This window comes from Theropithecus gelada, chromosome 1 (genome assembly GCF_003255815.1).
Source record: "Theropithecus gelada isolate Dixy chromosome 1, Tgel_1.0, whole genome shotgun sequence".
NCBI lineage: Eukaryota > Metazoa > Chordata > Mammalia > Primates > Cercopithecidae > Theropithecus > Theropithecus gelada.
In genome coordinates this window covers 95,021,288-95,042,479 of record NC_037668.1, presented here as the reverse complement: position 1 = coordinate 95,042,479, position 21,192 = coordinate 95,021,288, and the positions used below count along the sequence as shown (strand labels likewise).

The following is a 21,192-nucleotide window of genomic DNA, read 5'->3' as shown; positions in this document are numbered from 1 at the left end:
TAGACAATGAGAGGGAGATGCAGGAAATGTCTATTTCTAGTTATCAACAAGAATAATTACTCAACAAATATTTATTGAGCATTTACTATGTGTCAGGCCCCATTCTAGGCTCAATCAATACAGCAATGAACAAATCAAACAAAAATCCTTGCCCACATTAAGCCTACATTCTAGTTTGAATGAATAAATGTACTATTGACATATAAAAGATAAGTCTTTCTTATTAGAGCACATGCAACATCTCTTTCTAGATTTTTCCAAAATTATTGTATTACTTAAAAATATATGAATAAAATTATCTATAATATCCTATAAATAATAATTTTTATGGCTTTACATTAATATTTCCCTCAATCAAATCAGTCAGGTTTCCCTTGGGCCATAATATTATAATATCCTTTGCTATAGTCTGAATATTAGTGTACCCTCAAAATTTGCATGTTGAAACTTAAACCCCAATGTAATAGTACTAAGAGGTAGGGCCTTTAGAAAGTGGGTAAGTCATGAGGGCTCTACCTTCATGAATCAATTTAATGCCCCTATAAAAGAGGTTGAAGGGAGCTGCCTGGCCCCTTCTACTATGTGAGAACATATAGAAGTCACCATCTAAGAGGAACAGACCCTCAAAATCTGTTGACACTTGATCTGGGACTTCCTAGCCTCCAGAACTGTGAGCAATAAATTTCTGTTGTTTACAAATTACCCAGTCTAGGTATTTTGTTATAGTCACCTGAATGGACTAAGACACTATTTTGTGTTGTACTTAATTGTAAGCGTTTCCTATATGCAAGTCACTTCCTATAATTTGCTTTTTTATAAGCTTTGTGGTATTAATTATCTTCATTTCACAGGAGGCTGAGGCTCAGCGAGGCTAAATAACTTTTCTAAGATTACACAGCTAGCAACTATGGCTAATACTGTTGGATGACGGTACCAAACTCCATTTACAATGCCCTTCTGCCAGGTTCCCATCCAGACAGAGTAGACATGTGACACCGTTGTGGTCAACTCAATGTAGGTGGAAGTCCACAGGAGGAACTCCTTTGCTCTTTACCACTTTTCCTGCCTGGAACTTGGATGAGAAGCCTGGAGATACAGCATCTGAAGATTAAGGTCAACACGCTGCATATCGCAGAGTAGAAAGAGGAAAAGAGCCTAGATCCCTGGGGTATTGCTGAATCATCATGCCACCTGTTATTACATGTAATTGTGACCTGATATAAACAAGGCCATGTCTATTTAAGTGACTGGACTTGAGTAGTGTTTTTGTTTTTGTTTCTTTTTGTTTGTTTTGAGATGGAGTCTCACTCTGTAGCCCAGGCTAGAGTGCAATGGCATGAACTTGGCTCACTGCAACCTTCACCTCCCAGGTTCAAGCGATTCTCCTGCCTTAGCCTCCTGAGTAGCTGGGATTACAGGCATATGCCACCATGCTCTGCTAAATTTTGTATTTTTAGTAGAGTTGGGGTTTCACCATATTGGCCAGGCTGGTCTTGAACTCTTGACCTCAAGTGATCCATCTGCCTCAGCCTCCCAAAGTGCTAGGATTACAAGTGAGCGCCACTGCGCCTGGCCTGCACTTGAGTTTTCTGATATTTGTATCATAAAAGACACCTGACTGATAAGTTTCAGAACTGGAAATTAAATCTAAAACTCTAAAGTTCATGCTTTTTGCAATGAATATTTCTGAAAGCATTCTCTTTAGTAAACTTATTCTTAGTATTTTCAGAGTGACTTTTTGAGTACTGAGAACAATCTTAGTACTCATAACTACTACAAATATTCCTTACTTTATAACGTGAATGTGTTCCTCAAACGTCATGTGTAAATAAATTTAAACATATATAATTTTGAACATATTAAAGGATTTTAAAAGAAATATTTAATACATAGTTTTATAAAATATTCAGAAAATATTTATATGATACTAAATAGGAAATTAGGTGGGGGTTAGCAAGTTTAAAATTGTATCAAACAAATATATTTTTTCAAATTGTGGTTCATCTATCCGGAATTTGCAATGCAGTTTTACTATCAGGAACCTCAGAAGGCAGGTAAGTCAGGCTTGAAAGAATTAGCCCGCACCCACTAGGATGGCAATAACCAAGATAAAAACAAAAGTTGACAAGAATGTGGAAATACTGGAACCCTTATACACTGTTGGTGGGAATGTAAAATGTGTGACTGCTTTGGAAAACATTATGGCAGTTGAACAAAAGATTAAACACAGAGTTACCAAGAGACCCAGGAATTCTATTCCTAAATATATGCCCAAGAGAAATAAAAATATGTCTACACAAAACTTGTACACAAATATTAATAGAAGCGTAATTCATAATAGCTGAAAAGTGGAAACAACCAAAAAGTTCATCAACCAAGGAATAAATAAATAAAATGTGTTCCAAATAATAGAACATTATTTAAAAAAGGAATAAAGGGCCAGGCGCGGTGGCTCACGCCTGTAATCCTAGCACTTAAGGGAGGCCAAGGCGGGAGGGTTGCCTGAGCTCAGGAGTTCCATACCAGTCTGGGCAACATGGTGAAATCCCATCTGTACTAAAATACAAAAAAAATTAGTCGGGAGTGGTTGTGTGCACCTGTAATCCCAGCTACTCAGGAGGCTGAGACAGGAGAATCACTTGAACCCGGGAGGCAGAGGTTGTAGTGAGCCGAGATCGCACCACTGCACTCCAGCCTAGGCGACAGAGTAAGACTTCATCTCAAAAAAAAAAAAAAAAAAAAAGAAAGAAAGGAATAAAGTACTGATACATGTCACACCATAGATAACCTTGAAAACATTATGCTAAATGAAAGAAGCCAGTCACAAAAGACCACATATTATATGATTCCTTTTATATGACGTGTCCATTGTAGGCAAATCCACAGAGACAGAAAGCAGATAGTGGTTGCCATGGACTGGGAAGATTGAGGGGAAATAGGAAGTGACTGCTAATGGATGTGCTTTTTTTTGGCATGATGAAAATGTCCAATATTGATTGTAGTGATGGGTGGATGTGATTTTTTGGGGCATGATGAAAATGTTCAATATTGATTGTAGTGATGGGTGCTAAAACTCAAGGAATGATATACTTTAAATAAGGAGAATTGTATGGTAGATGAACTATACTTAATAAAGTGTTATATTAAAAACAAACGAAGAATGAATTAACCAAACAACCAGGATCAGCAGTTCAGGAGATCCTTCCAGGTTCGGGGAGATAGTGAATATCCTCAAGACACTAGGCTCTCTGTCAGTCTGGCACTGCGTGGTTTTTCTGTGAGCTTGAAGTGCAAAGGTTGCTGCCATACTGCCCTCACCTTCAAATCCCTAAAGTTGACTTAGCAATGAGACTCTAGTTGTCTCGCTCTCGTGGCTTTTCTACTTTACCCTACAGGCAAGGGGTAGAGGTTTAGTCTCCAATGGTTTAGCCAGAGAGATCCCCGTGAAAATCCCTGCTCCTTTACTTCTTAGTCAAGTGACTTTGGAGAGGTAATGTGAGCTCCTCAAGCCATCTGTAAGACGGGAACAATAACAATCGTTCCCTCACAAGATTGAGAATTGAAGATGTCATGCACGTGAAGTACAGAGCACAGTACTTAGTATATTGCATCTCATCCATCAACTCTACTCATCCCTGATATCAGAGTTTTCATCATCTCTTTGGTACTGGAATATGCCTCCGTTTAACTCCTGTTCAGAATGAAAGGTGTATGCCTCTTGCCCATGGCATGCAGCTGGTAACTCCAGGTCTAGTAATGTGTTCATTAAATCTGTCTAGTTTCTACATGCACTTTCTTGAATGAAGAGGTATTTCTTTTTACGTTTCACTTAATCAAAATTATTCTGAGTATCCAACAGGTGGAGAGAGAGAGAGCAAGATTAGGTTATTCTCTTCAATACAGACCAGGTTTGGTGACTGGGAGAATTGCTTGAACCCAGGAGGCAGAGGTTACAGTGAGCTAAGATTGTGCCACTGCACTCCAGCTTGGATGACAGAGACCCTGATTCAAAAAACAAAAACAAAAACAAAACAAACAGAAAACAAACACCCTATAAATAAATAAAAAGATTACTTTTTTAAAAAGAAGGTTATTCCCTTCCATAATGATGAGAACTGAACAGAATATTTTAAAGATGCCCCACGATCTAGACCTCCACATGCCTTTGGCAGAAAATAAGTTAAGAAGACAGTCAGGCAACCTATGTTCAAATTCCACCTCTCCTTCTCTGCAACTGTGTGGTCCTGGATACATACCTGACCTCACTAAGTCTCAGTTCCCTTGTCTATACAAATGGGAAAAATAATTGCATGCATCTGTCTTAGTCTCTTTCAGCTGCTATACAAATACCTTAGACTAGGTAATTTATAAACAACAGAAATTTATTGTTTACAGTTCTGGAGGCTTGGAAGTCCAAGATGAAGGCATCAGCAGATTCAGTGTCTGGTAAGGGCTCACTCTCTGCTTTATAGATAGCACCTTCTGGCTGTGTCCTCACAGGGTAGAAGGGCAAAGAAGCTCTCTTTCAGGCCTCTTATGGAAGGGCAATAATTCCATCCATGAGGGCTTCACCCTCATGACCTAATCTCACTTCAAAGGCCCCAACTCCTGTTACTCTTGCATTGGGGGTTGGTTTCAACATATGAATTTTAGGAGGACACAAGCATTTGTAGGATCCCAGTGCTTCACATGGTTGTACAGGTATTAAATTAGGCAGCATTTATAAAGCTCTTGGCCCAGTGCTTGGCAAACAGTAAGGGTCCAATAAATGCTTTAAAACATAGTTTGTGAAATGTTTAAGAATTACTGACAGAGGCCGGGCGCGGTGGCTCAAGCCTGTAATCCCAGCACTTTGGGAGGCCGAGACGGGCGGATCACGAGGTCAGGAGATCGAGACCATCCTGGCTAACACGGTGAAACCCCGTCTCTACTAAAAAATACAAAAAAAAAAAAAAAAAAAAAAAAAAACTAGCCGGGCGAGGCAGCGGGCGACTGTAGTCCCAGCTACTCGGCAGGCTGAGGCAGGAGAATGGCGTAAACCGGAGAGGCGGAGCTTGCAGTGAGTTGAGATTCGGCCACTGCACTCCAGCCTGGGCGACAGAGCGAGACTCCGTCTCCAAAAAAAAAAAAAAAGAATTACTGACAGAAAAAAAAGTGTACTTCGAAAACACCACAGAAGGCATTTTATTTTATTTTATTTTATTTTATTTTGAGATGGAGTTTCCCTCTTGTTGCCCAGGCTGGAGTGCAATGGTGCGATCTAGGGTCACTGCAAACTCCACCTCCCGGGTTCAAGCGATTCTCCTGTCTCAGCCTCCCGAGTAGCTGGGATTACAAGTGTGTGCCACCACACCCAGCTAATTTTTGCATTTTTAGCAGAGACAGTGTTTCACCATGTTAGTCAGGCTGGTCTTGAATTCCTGATCTCAGGTGATCCACCCGCCTCAGCCTCCCAAAGTGCTGGGATTACAGGCATGAGCCACCGCGCCCAGCCGGCATTTTAAATTATTTTATTTTATTTATTACTATTTTTGAGACAGAGTCTCGCTCTTTTGCCCAGGCTGGAGTGCAGTGGCATGATCTCAGCTCACTGCAACCTCTGCCTCCTGGGTTCAATCAATTCTCCCTGCCTCAGCCTCCTGAGTAACTGGGATTACAGGCACCTACCACCATGCCCAGCTAATTTTTGTATTTTTAGTAGAGATGGAGTTTCGCCATGTTGGCCAGGCTGGTCTCAAACTCCTGACTTCAGGTGATCCACCAGCCTCAATCTCCCAAAGTGCTGGGATTACAGGCATGAGCTATTATGCCTGGCCTGGAATTTTATTTTTTAATAAACTAAACAAAACAAGAAACACGAATAAGGTAAGCAACTTGTCCTAGTTTGCCCACAACTTTCCAGGTTTTAAAACTGAAAATCCTTTGTCCTGAAAACCTCCTTAGTATGAGACAAACAGGAAAGTTGATCAGCTATACAGACACTAAATTTAAGATTTGAGGGTCAGTATTAACAATTAATAGCTTCCATGAATTTAGTGGTAATGTGGCATGATTATACACACTTTAAAAGCCAAATTCCACATAATGAATTAGAACAAACTTGTGTATTTAGGTTTTATTTTTAGGCCCATTTAAAGATTAAAAATCATAGCAATTCGGGGAAATTAAGTTGTTGAAACCCTAGAAGAAGAATAGAGCAGATATTTAAGCAATATTTTATTTTATTTTATTTTATTTTTTGAGATGGAGTCTTGTTCTGTCACCCAGGCTGGAGTGCAGTGGCGCAGTCTTGGCTCACTGCAACTTCTGCCTCCCAGGTTCAAGCTATTCTCCTGCCTCAGCCTCCCAAGCAGCTGGAATTACAGGTGCCCGCCACAATGCCAGGCTAATTTTTGTATTTTTAGTAGAAACCAGGTTTCACCACGTTGGCCAGGCTGGTCTCAAACTCTTGACCTCAGGTTATTCGCCCACCTCGGCCTCCCAAAGTGTTGGGATTACAGGTGTGAGCCACTGTGCCCATCCTAGCAATGATTTAAAACTGTGCTGGGCTGTACCACCATTAGGCCCCTGCTACCAATTACCTACAAATGAATAAAAAGGGTTGAAAGATCATAGAATACTTTCCTGCCACAGTGAAAATATTAATGGCCCGAAAAGGGCATTGGTAGGTTCACTGATCATAAGTAGGAAATTAGGGATAAATCAGGGTACATATTTAATGTTTGAGGCTGATTTCTTGGATCTCTGGTGGAGGCAGAGCTCTGGCTGAACCAGGGTGGAACCGCTTATATGAAGCCGTGAGGAAGGGACCTACCTCTTCACATGCACCACGTATTTTGTGTCTACGTAGGTGAGCTTCCCAGCATTCCAGGTGCAAGTCATGTTGCCTGAATATTCATAAATGACACAGGTTACCTCATCAGGAACATCTGGCGGATCTGCAACAAAACATATCACTTAGGAGCTGCCATAAGAAATATGAAGTTCTCTATAAAGTAGTCAGTTGAGAAACTGACAATTTTATTTGAAAATCAGGTCAATTAGCACTCAGCACCTCCCTGCTCCTCATTCCATCCCTACTACCTTACCTTGCAACCCACTTTACCATCAAGTATCCATTCCTCTTCTTCTTATACTTGACTATATTATCCTAAATTCAGTCTCCCCCAGCTACTCCTATATCTTTCTCTTTTTCTTAACAGCTAAACACTTTTAAAGAGCCTATTATTCTTCATTTCCCATATGCTTTTGAACCCAAAACAATCAGGATTCAGCTTCCACAATTACACCATTGTTGCTAAGGTCTTCGATGACTTTCTCTTCAACAGACCCCATCTCTTGTCATTTGTCACTGAAAATTTTTTATAAGGAAGAAGGCTATTTGTTCCTTTTCATCTATTTTGTAATTAAAATAAAAGTCCACAGAAAATCTCTGCAGCATTTCATATTTTGCTCACTCCCTCCTTGAAAGCTCTCTGTTTTAAACGTGCGTGTGGTGGCTCACCCAGTAGTCTCAGCTAACTGGGGGGCTCAGACTGGAGGGATCCCTGGAGCTTAGGAGTTTGAGGCTGCAATAAGCTATGATCAACACACTGCACTCCAGATTGGGTGACACAGTGAGAACTTGTCTCAAAAACAAGACAAGAAAAGAAACCTCTTTGCTTTTGGCTCTTGCAAATGGGTTCTTTGTAGTTTTCTTCTACTACTCTGGCAGACTATCTTCTTCTCTTGCACATTTTCCACTACTCATTTTAAAAGTTTAGTGTTCATACATGCAATAAAATATTATTCAGCCTTAAAAAAGAAGGAAACTTTAATACATGCTACAATGTAAATGAAACTTGAAGACATTATATTAAGCGAAGTAAGCCAGACCCTAAAGGACAAATATTGCACGATTCCCCTTCCACAAGGTATCCGGAATAGTCAAGCTCGTAGAAAGTAGAATGGCAGTTGCTGTGGCTTGGAGGAGAAGGAAGTGGATATTTGTTTAAAGGATACAGAGTTTCAGCTTGCAATAAGAGGGTTCTGGAGATAAATGGTGGTGATGGTTGTACAACAGTGTAAATGTACTTAGTGCCACTGAACTGTATACTTAACCATGGTAAAAATGGTACATTTTATGTTATGTATTTTACCACCACCACAACAAGGTTTTTTGAAAGTTTGGTATTCACACAATTCTATTTCAAGGCTCTTTTCCCGTCACTCCACTCAACTCATCCCACCCCTATTCCTGCCCAGCTCTTTCTCCAGGTGGCCATATTATGGGGAACATTTTTATTTTTCGTTGGCTAGCATCTTTCCCTCTTGAGAACTGACATCCCCTCCAGCCCCTCACTCCAATCTCACCCCCACCCCAACCCCAAGGCCTGTCAATCAAGAAGCTCTCCACAGAAGTGTGCCTTTGAGGTAGGCTGACTAATACGAGAATTTCCCTTGGGAATGAACATATGACTCATAATGAACCAATCAGAATTCTCCAAGGCACTTTTTCTAAACCATTGTGAAAGAAGCACACTCTGTGCTCCTGAAACTGCTATCTCTGAGTAGCATGTGAGCTGTAAGTTGCTGGTGGCCATCTTGCTGTCATTGTGAAACAGGCTTTTTCACAGTCTTTAGTCTATGTAAGAACGAAGCCAACACAGGGGAAAACAATACCTAGCAGACAGGAAAAGATGAGAGCGTTCTGATGACATTGACTTTTTAGGGCCTCTAACGCCTATGAAACTCCAACAACTATCGAATGACACCCAAAATTTTCAGTTATATCATTCAATAGTGAATAAGATTAAGATTTTTTAAAATGTAGAAATATTGAGTGTTTATTAAATATTCACTTTTCAGGTGTGGCTCTCTTAGTTCATCCCTACATGTGAAATACTGCTGGGACACTTGACTGCTCAGAGAATGACAAGACAAGTGGAAGGATAGAGGCTCATAAAGAATAAAAATACAGACATTTAGGCATCTGAAGTTCCATCCAAAGATTTATCTTAAGTACATATTGCTTTCACTTCACCTGCAAATTGCTTACCAAAAATTTTGCTTGTAAAATAATAAACAAATATATTAAAAATTTTATTCTCACTGCAAATCAAGGCAGTACTAGATGTCTTTAAACCTATCAAATTAGCAAAGATTTTGAAAAATGACAGTACACAGTGTTGGAGTGGACTCATGGAAGTCCTCTAACATGCTTCTGGTGGAAGTACAAGTTGGTACAGCCTTTATAGAGAGCACTTTACATACCACAATCTGTAAAAGCAGGTGTAATATTTTGCAACTCAGCAATTATACATCTAAGAATGCATCCTTAATGAAATGTTCATAGATATATAAAATATTTGGCTTAAAGGATGTGCCCTTAAAGTATTGTTCATAACAATGAAAAAATTGTAAACAAGCTCAATTTTCCAAAATAAGGTTAAACAAACTACAATCCAGTCCTAAACACATCCAAAAGCAATGTTGTAGAAGACAATTTAAGTACTTGGCCTTTGGAAGGAATTAAAAGTATATTTAATGAAGTAATGATCATATGGCAAAGTGAAAAAAGCAGGTTGCAAAATGGTTCAATTAGTGGTTTCATTTAAGCGAGAGATTGAGAAACAGAGGGTCTGAAATTTCAAAGACATATTCCAAATTATTAAAGAGGGATTATGGCTACTAGTAAAGTTATAGGATTATGGGAATGATAGGTATTTCTTTTTTGCTGGTCTACATTTTAAAAACTCTCTATATTGAATGCAATTTGATTTTACAATTTAAAAAACTCTTTTCATATATCGAAGGTCTAATATCCTTTTCAAAAAAGCTATTTTCAAACAGTAAGAACACACTAAAAAGTACTTTACAACGTTTTGGTGACTTGTAGCATTGAGTTACAATGGTAACTGGGTTCCAAGTAGGGTAAAATAAATCTTTGTTTTAATTGAGCCTTAAATGAAGTAGGTGTGGAAACATAAATTTAAATCATTTTGGAGATTCAGTTGTGATCCCTCATTGATTACAATGATTGGTGCTGAAGTTATTTTTCCCTCTGGTTTCAGATAGAGAGTGTCATTGATTTGGCCATCAGATCGTTTGGGCTGTGTTACACCACAGCATCCTACGTGAAGTGAATTCTTGGGGTTACAAATGTCTGGTAGTTAATTAACTTTGCGAAAGATCAAAAAGATGACTATACACACACACACGCAAATAAGTATTTGTTAATATGAAGCAATTTAAGATGGGCCTGTGAGTATGGTTATGAAAATAACATCAAGTTGTTGTTAGGCCTCATTGCCAGGTTATTCAATATCCAAGAACAAAACCTGGCTATACAACTAGATACTAGAGAACACCCTGAGGTGTACAAAAGGGGGCTTATGTTTTTGTTCTTTCCTGCCAATCCCACCCTTCCCCTATTATTGGGATACTCAGGAATCACAGGCCAGGTTTTTTGTTAATTCAGAGTCTAGCCAAGGATCCTTTTCTACCGAGAGCTTCTTGAAAGCAGCCTGTGATTTCCTCTTCTTTGTACTTCTAGCATTTAACACATTTTTGGTGCATAGTAACCACTCAATAAAGTTTATTCCATGAATTGATTGTCTCAATTAAGATAATAACGAGAAGGATTAAAGTGGAGAGAGATGCAATGCTTCTGGCAAAGATCACTCTACAATTTCTTACTCAAGCAGGGCACAGGCCAGCCTAATTGTTCTGTAATCATACTTAATGGCAATGCTAGAAACAAATATTCAGAGGCTTTTATTGGATAACAAATGTGCTTTCATCATTGTAAATGAAGGCCAAAGAAAGTTAAAATTTAAAAAGTCAAAGATACTTAAAATTTTAAACAAATGATTAAGTGGAAACGTGACTATTTGTGCACAGCTTAATTTGATATTTTTAAATGAATAAAGACATCTTGTATTTTATCCGATGATTGGTATGGTCTGATTAGAACAAATTTCCCATAATATGTGTGCATTTAATCTCAGATAAGAATCTAAGAAGTTTTTAGGATTGTGGCTAAAAATGGAAATTGTGATAATATGGTTTATATTTCACAAATTATACATTAAAGCACAGCACTTTAAAATATATTTGGATAGCTTTTCAAGGAAAGCAATGACTCATTTATCTTGTCTTTTACAATTTGTCTCTAGTCTAAAAAAATACATATACTCATTTTGTTCAAAGCAATGATGATAAGTTGACATAGTAAATCTCACATGACAAATATCCTGTGATCAAAGTTGTCCAGTGAAAGCAATGTGATTTCTAGAATGCCGCAAAACCCTCAAAAACCTTTTTTTGACCTACTTAAATAGGAAGTTTTGTTTGCTAAGAATGTAGAGCTCAAGAAGACATTCAGCTTGAATCCAGGGGTTTGAGTAAATTCTCACCTGGCAGTTACATTTTTATACTCATAACCAGAGGCCTATGTAAGGAGTTACAACTCACAAGTTAAATAAGTGGAAAGAGTGATGTTCTTTCTAAGCAGCCATCAGCAGAGAATGTATTTCTATTAGACTGTCCTGGAAGAGGAACAAAGTCCATTCTCTTACCTTCTACATTGCCTGGTGTTAGGTTTGGGGACAGAGGCCCCTCAGCCAACACTGAGAGGGCTCTTGGGAGTAATCAGTGATACAAACTGCAACACACGGAAGGTGGTGTTAAAGAAAATGTATAGGAGGCCATTGTTTTGGACTGAGCTCCTGCACTAGGCCCCCACATACCAAATCAAAACGAAGTCACTCCTGTTAAGTGACATATAATCAAGCTGAAACTTTAAGGAAGCAGGTAAAACTCCCACAGACTAGTTTTTCCTGAAAACAGAAAATTCAAAGCAACCACGTAGAAAGAGCCCAGTCAACCTGAGTGGGGATGATAAGGAAACCCCCTCCGCTTTAATCATACAAGGAAAATAACCCGAAGTAACAATGTTAACCAATCTGGTAGGTTTTATAAAAATGTCATTTCTTGTTCCTACCTTACAAAAACCATCTGTTCTAATAGTAGAACCAAATAGTAGAACCAAAACTAAGTACATAATTATACGAGCCAGTCCATATCACTATAGTAACTTAAACACCTCCAGGATACTCAGATTAACTTTATAGAATGAGATGCTGCCGATTCATGAATCACAAACAAAAACCTATCAGATCTAAAAACTAAATTTGCTGAAATTTTGTTTTTTAACAGAGACAATGTTTATTTTGCTTCCTTTTTTCCCTCTGGCTTAAATTAATAACTAACCTTTTCCTGTAACTGTGAAAGTTGCTTATTTGCCCTCCAAAGAAATTGTATGGTCTCTGTACCCCACTCCCACCCCCAAAGGATAAATAGTAAAGTATTTAAGCATTGAGGTTTGGTTATGTTTCCTGAGGATGTGGACAAGCTAAGGAGATTTCATACATCAGATAAGATGTCTGCCTGTGGTTTAATTTCCACAATTTAGGGCAAGTTTAGCAGCTTTAAGGCATTAGTTTAAGGTAGGTTTATTCTTTGACTCCAAAACCTATGACTTTCCTTCCTCAACTCACCTCTACAACTTTCTATAGTTCCTTCTCTTGAAAAGCATGCAAGATCAGCTGCTCAGAGTTAAGCAGGACAATGACTTCATTATAGAGCAAGGAAGCCTCTTACTTTCCAAGCAGCCACAATGGGGTCAGGTGGTAGTGGTGATATGGGTCTGCCCCCAGCTAAGTTGTAAACGTGAAGAAGAAGCAAGAACTGAGGTTTGAGTCTCAAAAGTATGGAGGAAGGGAACATGGCAAAGACACAAACTCTTTTATTTTTTTTACTGAAAATGGGTTCAAGTGCCATAGAGAATGAATATCTGAGTTAAAACAGTGCCGAACTTATTGATTTACCCCCTTCATAATAGTAGAACCAAAACTAGGTATATAAATATACAAGCCAGCCCATATCACTATAGTGATTTAAACACTTCCAGGACACTCAGAGCACAGATTGAATTTAGCATATATTTTTAAGATTAACTTGACTAAGCTTTTAAATAAATTAATAATTATTCCCTTCAAGGTGGGTTTTAAGAAGAAAAATTAATAGTTACAGTAACAAACACAGTGATTGTAAATTGGAATAGTGAGATTAGGAACAGAGGATTGTAGAAGACTCTCCCTATGTTTTATCAAAAGGATGTATTTTTAAGGATTTGGGTACTGATGTACTTTAAATTTTATCATATGCTTCCAAATAAATTATTGAAATCAGGTGCATAACACAGCCTGTAAAATTAGCCTCCTTTTACAGGCGAGGAATTGAGGCTTAAGCAACTTGCCCAAGGTCGCAAACCTAGGAGTACAGTGGGAGCACAAAACTAGTTTTGCAACTCCCCCTAAACCTTGGCCTCAAAATTTCTCAATGGGATCTGCTTCAAGGTTAATTATATTAGTTTAGGCGGTGGCTCACGCCTGTAATCCCAGCACTTTGGGAGGCCGAGGCGGGCGGATCACAAGGTCAGGAGATCGAGACCACGGTGAAACCTCGTCTCTACTAAAAATACAAAAAAATTAGCCGGGCGCGGTTGTGGGCGCCTGTAGTCCCAGCTACTCGGGAGGCTGAGGCAGGAGAATGGCGGGAACCCGGGAGGCGGAGCTTGCAGTGAGCTGAGATCCGGCCACTGCACTCCAGCCTGGGCGACAGAGCGAGACTCCATCTCACAAAAAAAAAAAAAAAAAAAAAAAAAAAAAAAGAAAAATAAAACAAGAAGATTAAAAAAGCAACATTTTAAATCTAAGCGTGCTGGCCCTCACATATGCAGTGTTCACTCAGGGTAGAGGTGAAAAAATGTTTTTTGAATGTATTGGCAACATTTTAAAATTTAGAGAGTACACATTAAAATTTTATATTTCTGCCTTCCTTTGAAGAGCCAAAAGATGTAGGAATACTGGGCCCCTGTGATTACTGGATCTGGGCAGTGGCTCCCCCCAGGAGACCACCTGTGTACTTTCTTCTCTGCATAGCTCCTATCAGCTTCTACAATTCATATAGTTCACCGATCTGGCCCTGGAGACATTTGAGTTTGCAGCTCCTGTATGAAACTAATCTAAAAACTGAACTATATCATTTTGTCCCTATTTTTAGACTAGTGTGGTAATGACCAGGTAATTGTTAGACTAGCTTTTGTTTGCATTTTGAATGTGCCCCAACACTTACATCCAGAAGAAATGTCTTTTCCACATATCAGTGTCTCTTGAAAATGATTGGGACATTCAGCAGTGCAGTACATAGAAGCGTGTGGTTCCAGAAAGTTTTTATACCAAAGCCGAGCTGTTGTTTTATTAATCCTTGTGATTTCAAATCTTTCTTTGATGCCATTTTTATAAAAATGAAGTTGCCTTGGTTGGCAGTTCTTAATTGCTGCTTGGCAATATATAGAGATATTCATACCCATCTTAAAAATTGTGGCTGGTTCTACCCAAATGTGGCCAGAGCAGTTTATATTTGTAATTCCTAGAAATAAATGGAAAAATAATAAATTACATGTAAAACATTAAGAGATTCAGAAGAACATACTATTGCATTTTAAATTTATTATTTCTATTAATTAAATGATTCCATTGAAAACTGTTTTAGGACTAGATGTATCTTTCATAAACTAGTCTGTTAGGCTTTTTTTTTTTTTGAGACAGTCCTGCTCTGTCACCCAGGCTGGGGTGCAGTGTCGCAATGCCGGCTCACTGAAACATCCACTTTCCAGGTTCAAGTGACACTCCTGCCTCCGCCTCTTGAGTAGCTGGGATTATAAGTGAGCACCACCACGCCCCGCTAATATGGGGTTTCACCATGTTGGTCACACTGATCTCAAATTCCTGACCTCAGGTGATCCACCCACCTCGGCCTCCCAAAGTGCTGGGATTACAGGCATTAGCCACCTTGTCCAGCCTCTGTTACGCTTTTGTTGATGTTCAGCACCATGGCACAAGACTAGAGTTAGCTTGGAAGCTTCTCTAAGTGTCTAAAGAGCAAATATAATTAGCTCTCCTACTTTAGAGAACTGAGAGATTATGAAGCTACAGTATTTTTCAAAGGTAAGATTAGAAATAATACTGGGCACTGTAGAATCTGAACCCCATTCTCTAGCTACTCAACCAATCTTTTGTTCTTTTTTAGATAAAGCCTACTTGTTTCAGTAAAGTTTGAATATAATGAATAACACCATACTCTTGCCAATGGCCCACACAGTTACTATGTGCTAGGCACATAGTAACTATCAATAAGTGGTTTGTGAAATAGAATTACATTCAAATGTTTGACAGGTTATTATATAACAGTTATAATAGTTTGAAGATAGAAAATGCCAACTCAAACTAATAAGCTCCTTTGTGGAAATATTCACATGTAAGAGGGCTGTCCAGAAGGGAAATTTGAGAAAGAAATCCTGCATTTGGATGATTGGGCCATTTCTATTTCATTCTGTGTAATTTTTATGCACACATTTTTTCCAGTCTAAAAATATTTGTATTCTTCAGAGATTCTAACATAACACTATGAAAATAATAATCACTCAATATTCCATGTGTTGAATGAAAGACAGCAGTAGATACACAATACACCATACCTCCATGACACCAACTGAAGAGTATGTAAAGGGCTATTACAGCATCCCATTGAATAGTGACCTGATTCATGTCTGGAAGCAGGAAAAGACGTTATCCTCTGGAAAAAAAATATGAAAAATGTTTAAATTGTAGTATTTTAGTAAAATAATAAAAAGCATTACATTTTTCCCTAAGAGTTATTGTATTTGATGGGAACCTTTTATTAGGAAGGAAGGAAGAAGGAAGGGAGGGAGGGAGGAAGGAAGGAAGAAAGGAAACAGAGCAAAGAAATGTTACTGGTATATTTAGGAGATATAACAAGAGATGGAGAAGTAAAGCAAACAAATGGAATTTTATACTCTTCAAAAGTGACTATGAATTAACTCAGTAGGGCATTTGATTCATTACAATTCCTCCTAATCTAGCCTTTCTCATCAGAAACCTCCTCCTCTGAGTTAACTTCTGTATTTATTTTATGTTTTAAACTTTTTTAGAGACAAGGGCTGGGCTCTGTAGCCCAGGCTGGAGTGCAGTGGCATTATCATAGCTCACTATAACCTCAAACTCCTGGGCTCAAGCGGTCCTCCCAACTCAGCCTCCCAAAGTGCTAGGATTACAGGCATGAACCACCGTGCCTGGGCTGAGCTAACTTCTGGTGATGAATTCTTCTGCCTGCCAAAGTTATGTACTTATCACACTCCAGAAATACTAGTCTTTGATGAGCTAAACCTGGGAAGAGCCAAAAATTTCAGAATTCCCACAGAAAATGGATTCAAAATGAAGAAAAGTGAAGTGAGATTAAGCAATATGTGCCATCACCAGTTAGACTGTAAAAAGCCTTTCATCTGGGGAGGCGTCGTGGTTCATGCCTGTAATCCCAGCACTTTGGGAGGCAGAGGTCAGTGGATTGCTTGAGCCCAGGAGTTCGAGATCAGGCTGGGCAACATGGTGAAACCCCGTCCCTACTAAAAATTTAAAAATTAGCCCAGCATGGTGGCATGTGACTGTCATCCCAGCTACCCAGGAGGTGAAGGTTGCAATGAACCATGATCACACCATTACACTCTGGCCTGGGCAACAGAGTGAGACCTTGTCCCCCCACCCCCCAAAAAAGAGGAAAAAAGCTTTCATCGGTAGAGAACTCGAAAGGAACACATTATAGAAATTCCTAATAATACCGTTGTGTTGACAACTAGAGTTACATTATTCAATTAATCAGTTACATTAATTAACTCATTTACTCAACAATCAACATTATTCAGTTATTTTATCTGTTTAATAAAACCTGAGCTTTTTCTGTAAAACAAGAGAATGCAATGCACAGCTCATCAAATCGCATAAAATATCTAGTAACATTAAAAAAAACTGGGGTCCCCCGGCTCAGAAATATAAGGATCCCTTTCATAATTTGTTAGCAATTGTAATTCTTCTCTTCATAGAAGAAGCAGAAGCCCTAAAAATGTTCCTAGTTAGAAGTTAACTGATGGAAATATACAATAATTATTATTTAAAGTGATGTGATGCCATATAATATTATAGATTCCCTCTTCATCAGTAACCACTGCATGGAATATCATGAAAACTTGCAAGAGAAAACAACTTGTCCCATGTATTTTCAAAAGGAAATATATCTGTCTTTAAGTATTTGAATGATCGCTGCCTATTTACCTTTCAACCTGTTTGAAGGACATAATTCCACTTCAGAGCCAGGCTGCCACCCTTGTTGGCTGTGTCATGTCTTCTTTCCTCACTGCCTGACTGTCAGTGATCACTTTAGATTTTCAGCTCTGAGGTCAATGGAAATGTCAGCAGAGCCCTGACCTACATTTCAGACTCTTGAAGAGGCACTCAAACTGTCCAATTCGAAATGACTGGCTCTCGTGTAACTACTTGGGAAAACCCAGATTACTGAAAGTGAACTGTTTTGTCAGTACTTTTTTTTTTTTTTACAGCTTAATTTAAAATTGTCTCATCCAAGAGGCAGAACACTTATACATGTTTTCTTAAAAATGTCAAACATTTTGACACCAAAAATATGGCGCTTAGTTTTAATTTACAACCAGCATTGTTATTAATTATACACCTGTTTCTTTTTTTAGTTTTCCAGCTTTCCTGAAGTATAATTGATGAATAAAATTCTACAATTTGATGGTAAACAACGTGATGATTTGATACACACATATTTTGTGCAATTATTATACAATCAGGTTAGTTAACACATCTCTCATCCTATTTAGTTACTCTTTATTTTGCAGAGAGAACATTTAAGCAAATTTCAAGTATGCTGTATAATTCAGTATTGTTAACTATGATCACTATACTGTATATTAGATCTCCTGAACTTATTCATCTTATAACTGCAAGTTTATACCCTTTGACCAATGACTTCTTTTCCCACCACCACCCTCTAATCTTTGTAACCACCATTCTATCTTCTGTTTTTGTGGGTTCAACTATTTTAGATTCTACATGTATGTGAGATTACACAGCATTTGTCTTTCTCTGTCTGACTAATTTCAGTTAGCATAACGCCCTCAAGTTGCATCTATGTTACCACAATGGCAGAATTTCCTTCTTTTTTTATGACTGCATAATATTCCTGTATAGCCCACAGTTTCTTTACCAATTAATCCATTGATAGGCACTTAGGTTATTTCCATGTTTGGGCTATTTGGACTAATGCTTCATGAACATGGGAATGCAGGTATCTCCCATGGTGCTGATTTCATTCTGTGGGAGGCTATAGATCCAGAAAAGGGATTGCTGTATCCTAAGGTAGGTCTATTTTAATTTTTTAAATACAATTGTTTTTATTTCCCACCGTTTTCCATGATAACTGTACCAGTTTACATTCCCAACAGCAGTGTACAAGGCTGCCCTTTCTCTGTACCCTCACCAATACTTATATCCTGTGTTTTTATACCAGGTACCCCAAAAGGTGGGAGGTGGTATCTAATTGTAGTTTTGTCTTTTGGTTTATGTTGTTGTTTTTGTTTTTGTTTTGAGACAGAGTCTTGCTCTGTCACCCAGGCTGGAGTGCAGTGGCATGATTACAGCTCACTGCAACCTCCGCCTCCTGGGCTCCGGTGATCCTCCCATTTCAGCTTCCTGAGTAGCTGGCACCACAGGCACATGCCATCACACTCAGCTAATTTTTTTGTAGTTTTGGTAGAGATGGGTTCTCACCATGTTGCCCAAACTAGTCTCGAACTCCTGAACTCAAACAATCTGCCGGTCTTGGCATCCCAAAGTGCTGGGATTAGAGGCATGAGCCACCACGCCCAGTTCACTGTAGTTTTGATTTGTATTTATCTGATGGTTAGTAATGTTGAGTACCTTTTCATGTACTTAATGGCCATTTGTCCGTCTTCCTTGAAAAAAAAAAAATCTATTCAGGTCCAGAATCACCTGACGACACATTTCTTAGAATGTATCCCAGTCATTAAGCAACACATGACTCCAACACTGTGCGGAGAATTGATTGAAGATGAAGAGCCCAGTTAGGAGGCTATTGAAAATCAAGAGCTGATTTTTGTTTTATTTTGTTTTATTTTATTTTATTTTATTTTATTTTATTTTATTTTATTTTGAGACGGAGTTTTGCTCTGTTGCCCAGGCTGGAGTGCAATGGTGCAATCTTGGCTCACTGCAACTTCTGTCTCCCCAATTCAAGTGATTCTCCTGCCTCAGCCTCCCAAGTAACTGGGATTACAGGCATGCACCACCATGCCTTGGTAATTTTTTTTTGTATTTAGTAGAGACATGGTTTCACCATGTTGGCCAGGCTGGTCTCGAACTCCTGACCTCAGGTGATCCCACTGCCTCGGCCTCCCAAAGTGCTAGGATTACAGGCGTGAGACACTGTGCCCAGTCTGGTTTTTTGTATTTGTTGTAGAGATAGGGTTTCACCATATTGGCCAGGCTGGTCTCAAACTCCTGACCTCAAGTGATCTGCCCATCTCAGCCTCCCAAAGTGCTGGGATTACAGGCGTGAGCCACCACGCTCGGCCCAAGAGCTGATTTTTAAATCAGATTTTCTGAGCTTTATTGTTTTTGTTTTTGCTATTGAGTCATTTGAGTTCTTTATGTATTTTGGATATTAACCTTTTATCAGATAAATGATTTGCAAATTTTTTTTTCCCTTCTGTAGATTGTCTTTTTATTTTGTTGGTTGTTTTCTTTGCTGAGCTTTTTAGTTTGATATAGTCCCACTTATTTATTTTGGCTTTTGTTGCTTGTGTTTTCAGTGTCATATCTAAAAAAAATCTTTACCTAGACCAGTGTCAAAGAGGTTTTTCCCTATGTTTTATTCTAGGAGTGTATTAGACTGTTCTTGTGTTACCATACAGGAATAACTGAGACTTGGTAATTTATAAAGAAAAGCGGCTTAATTGGTTCACAGTTCTGTAGCCGGTACAAGCACGGCACCAACATCTGCTTGGCTTCTGGTGAGGCCTCAGGAAGTTTACAATTATGGCAGAAGGCAAAGCAGGAGCAGGTGGATCACATGGAGAGAGCAGAAGCAAGAGGACCAGGAGGAGGTGCCACACACTTTTAAACAACCAGATCTTACCTGAACTCTGAATGAGAAGTCACGCATCACCAAGAGGATGGCACTAAGCCATTCATGCAGGATCCGCCCACATGATCCAAACACCTCCCACTAGGCCTAACCTCCAGCACTGGGGATTACATTTCTTTTTTTTTTTTCTTTGAAACAGGGTCTTGCTCTGTGGCCCAGGCTGGAGTGCAGTGGCATGATCTTGGCTTACTGCAACCTCTGCCTCCCGGGTTCAAGTGATCTTCCTGCCTCAGCTCTCAAGTAGCTGGGACTACACCCACCTGCCACCACACCTGGCTAATTTCTGTATTTTTTGTAGAGATGGAGTTTCACCATGTTGGCCAGGCTGGACTCAAACTCCTGACCTCAAGTGATCTGCTCACTTTGGCCTCCCAAGGTGCTGGGATTACAGGTGTGAGTCACCACACCCAGCCACATTCATCTTTTGACTCATCCAAAGGATGGTATCTGCAGCAGCTGCTCTGTTCTTCTCAGTGTCAAGCACCTCATGGCTCATTTAGCTTTGTTGGAAAGAGTGCTACAGATTGAATCATCACCACTTCCTGTGAGGTGTGTATTAAAAGCCAATGTTGACTTATTTCCTAAGAGCTTCTTAGAGACTTTACAACGCCAGTAAGTGAAGGTAAATTCAAAACCTTCAACATACAACTCTAGCTCTTGGAGACTACATGCGCACCTTTAAGGAGGTCAGTTTCCAGATTCTCAAATTCTATATGTGCTCTTTCCTGGGTTCACAGTAGTCATTCTCTAGATTCATAGTGAATAGTATCCCTCCATCTCAAATCTCATTTAGTGCATTGCCTTGGGTGTCAATAGCTCCAGAATATCAAACAAATGGATAAATGGAAATACTGGTTTTAGGGAGGCCTTCTTGGATAATTAAGCAGGGCATTTTAAACATCTAAGACTTTAAGCCTTTTCCTGTCATATAGCTATATGTGAAGCTTACTAAAATACTTCTATTTCAGCCCATGCTGGGATACTCTGAATTTTAGCCAAATCAGGGATATTTGGGCCCATTTTGGAACTCTGAATATAGGATATCAG

At 39.1% G+C, this 21,192-nt stretch overlaps 1 protein-coding gene across 1 annotated transcript in view; it reads right to left on the bottom strand.

Moving 5' to 3' along the window:
• IL23R (interleukin 23 receptor) overlaps window positions 1–17,373 on the bottom strand; it is an 87,564-nt gene extending 70,191 nt beyond the window's left edge. The window contains exons 1-4 of the mRNA XM_025402421.1: window positions 17,232–17,373; window positions 15,584–15,681; window positions 14,179–14,475; window positions 6,815–6,938 (exon numbers count right to left, since the gene is read on the bottom strand). Of these exons, the coding sequence (XP_025258206.1) occupies window positions 6,815–6,938; window positions 14,179–14,475; window positions 15,584–15,653 (491 nt within the window). The 5' untranslated portion in view covers window positions 15,654–15,681; window positions 17,232–17,373. The remainder of the gene's footprint in view (window positions 1–6,814; window positions 6,939–14,178; window positions 14,476–15,583; window positions 15,682–17,231) is intronic.
• Window positions 17,374–21,192: the final 3,819 nt, after the last annotated feature.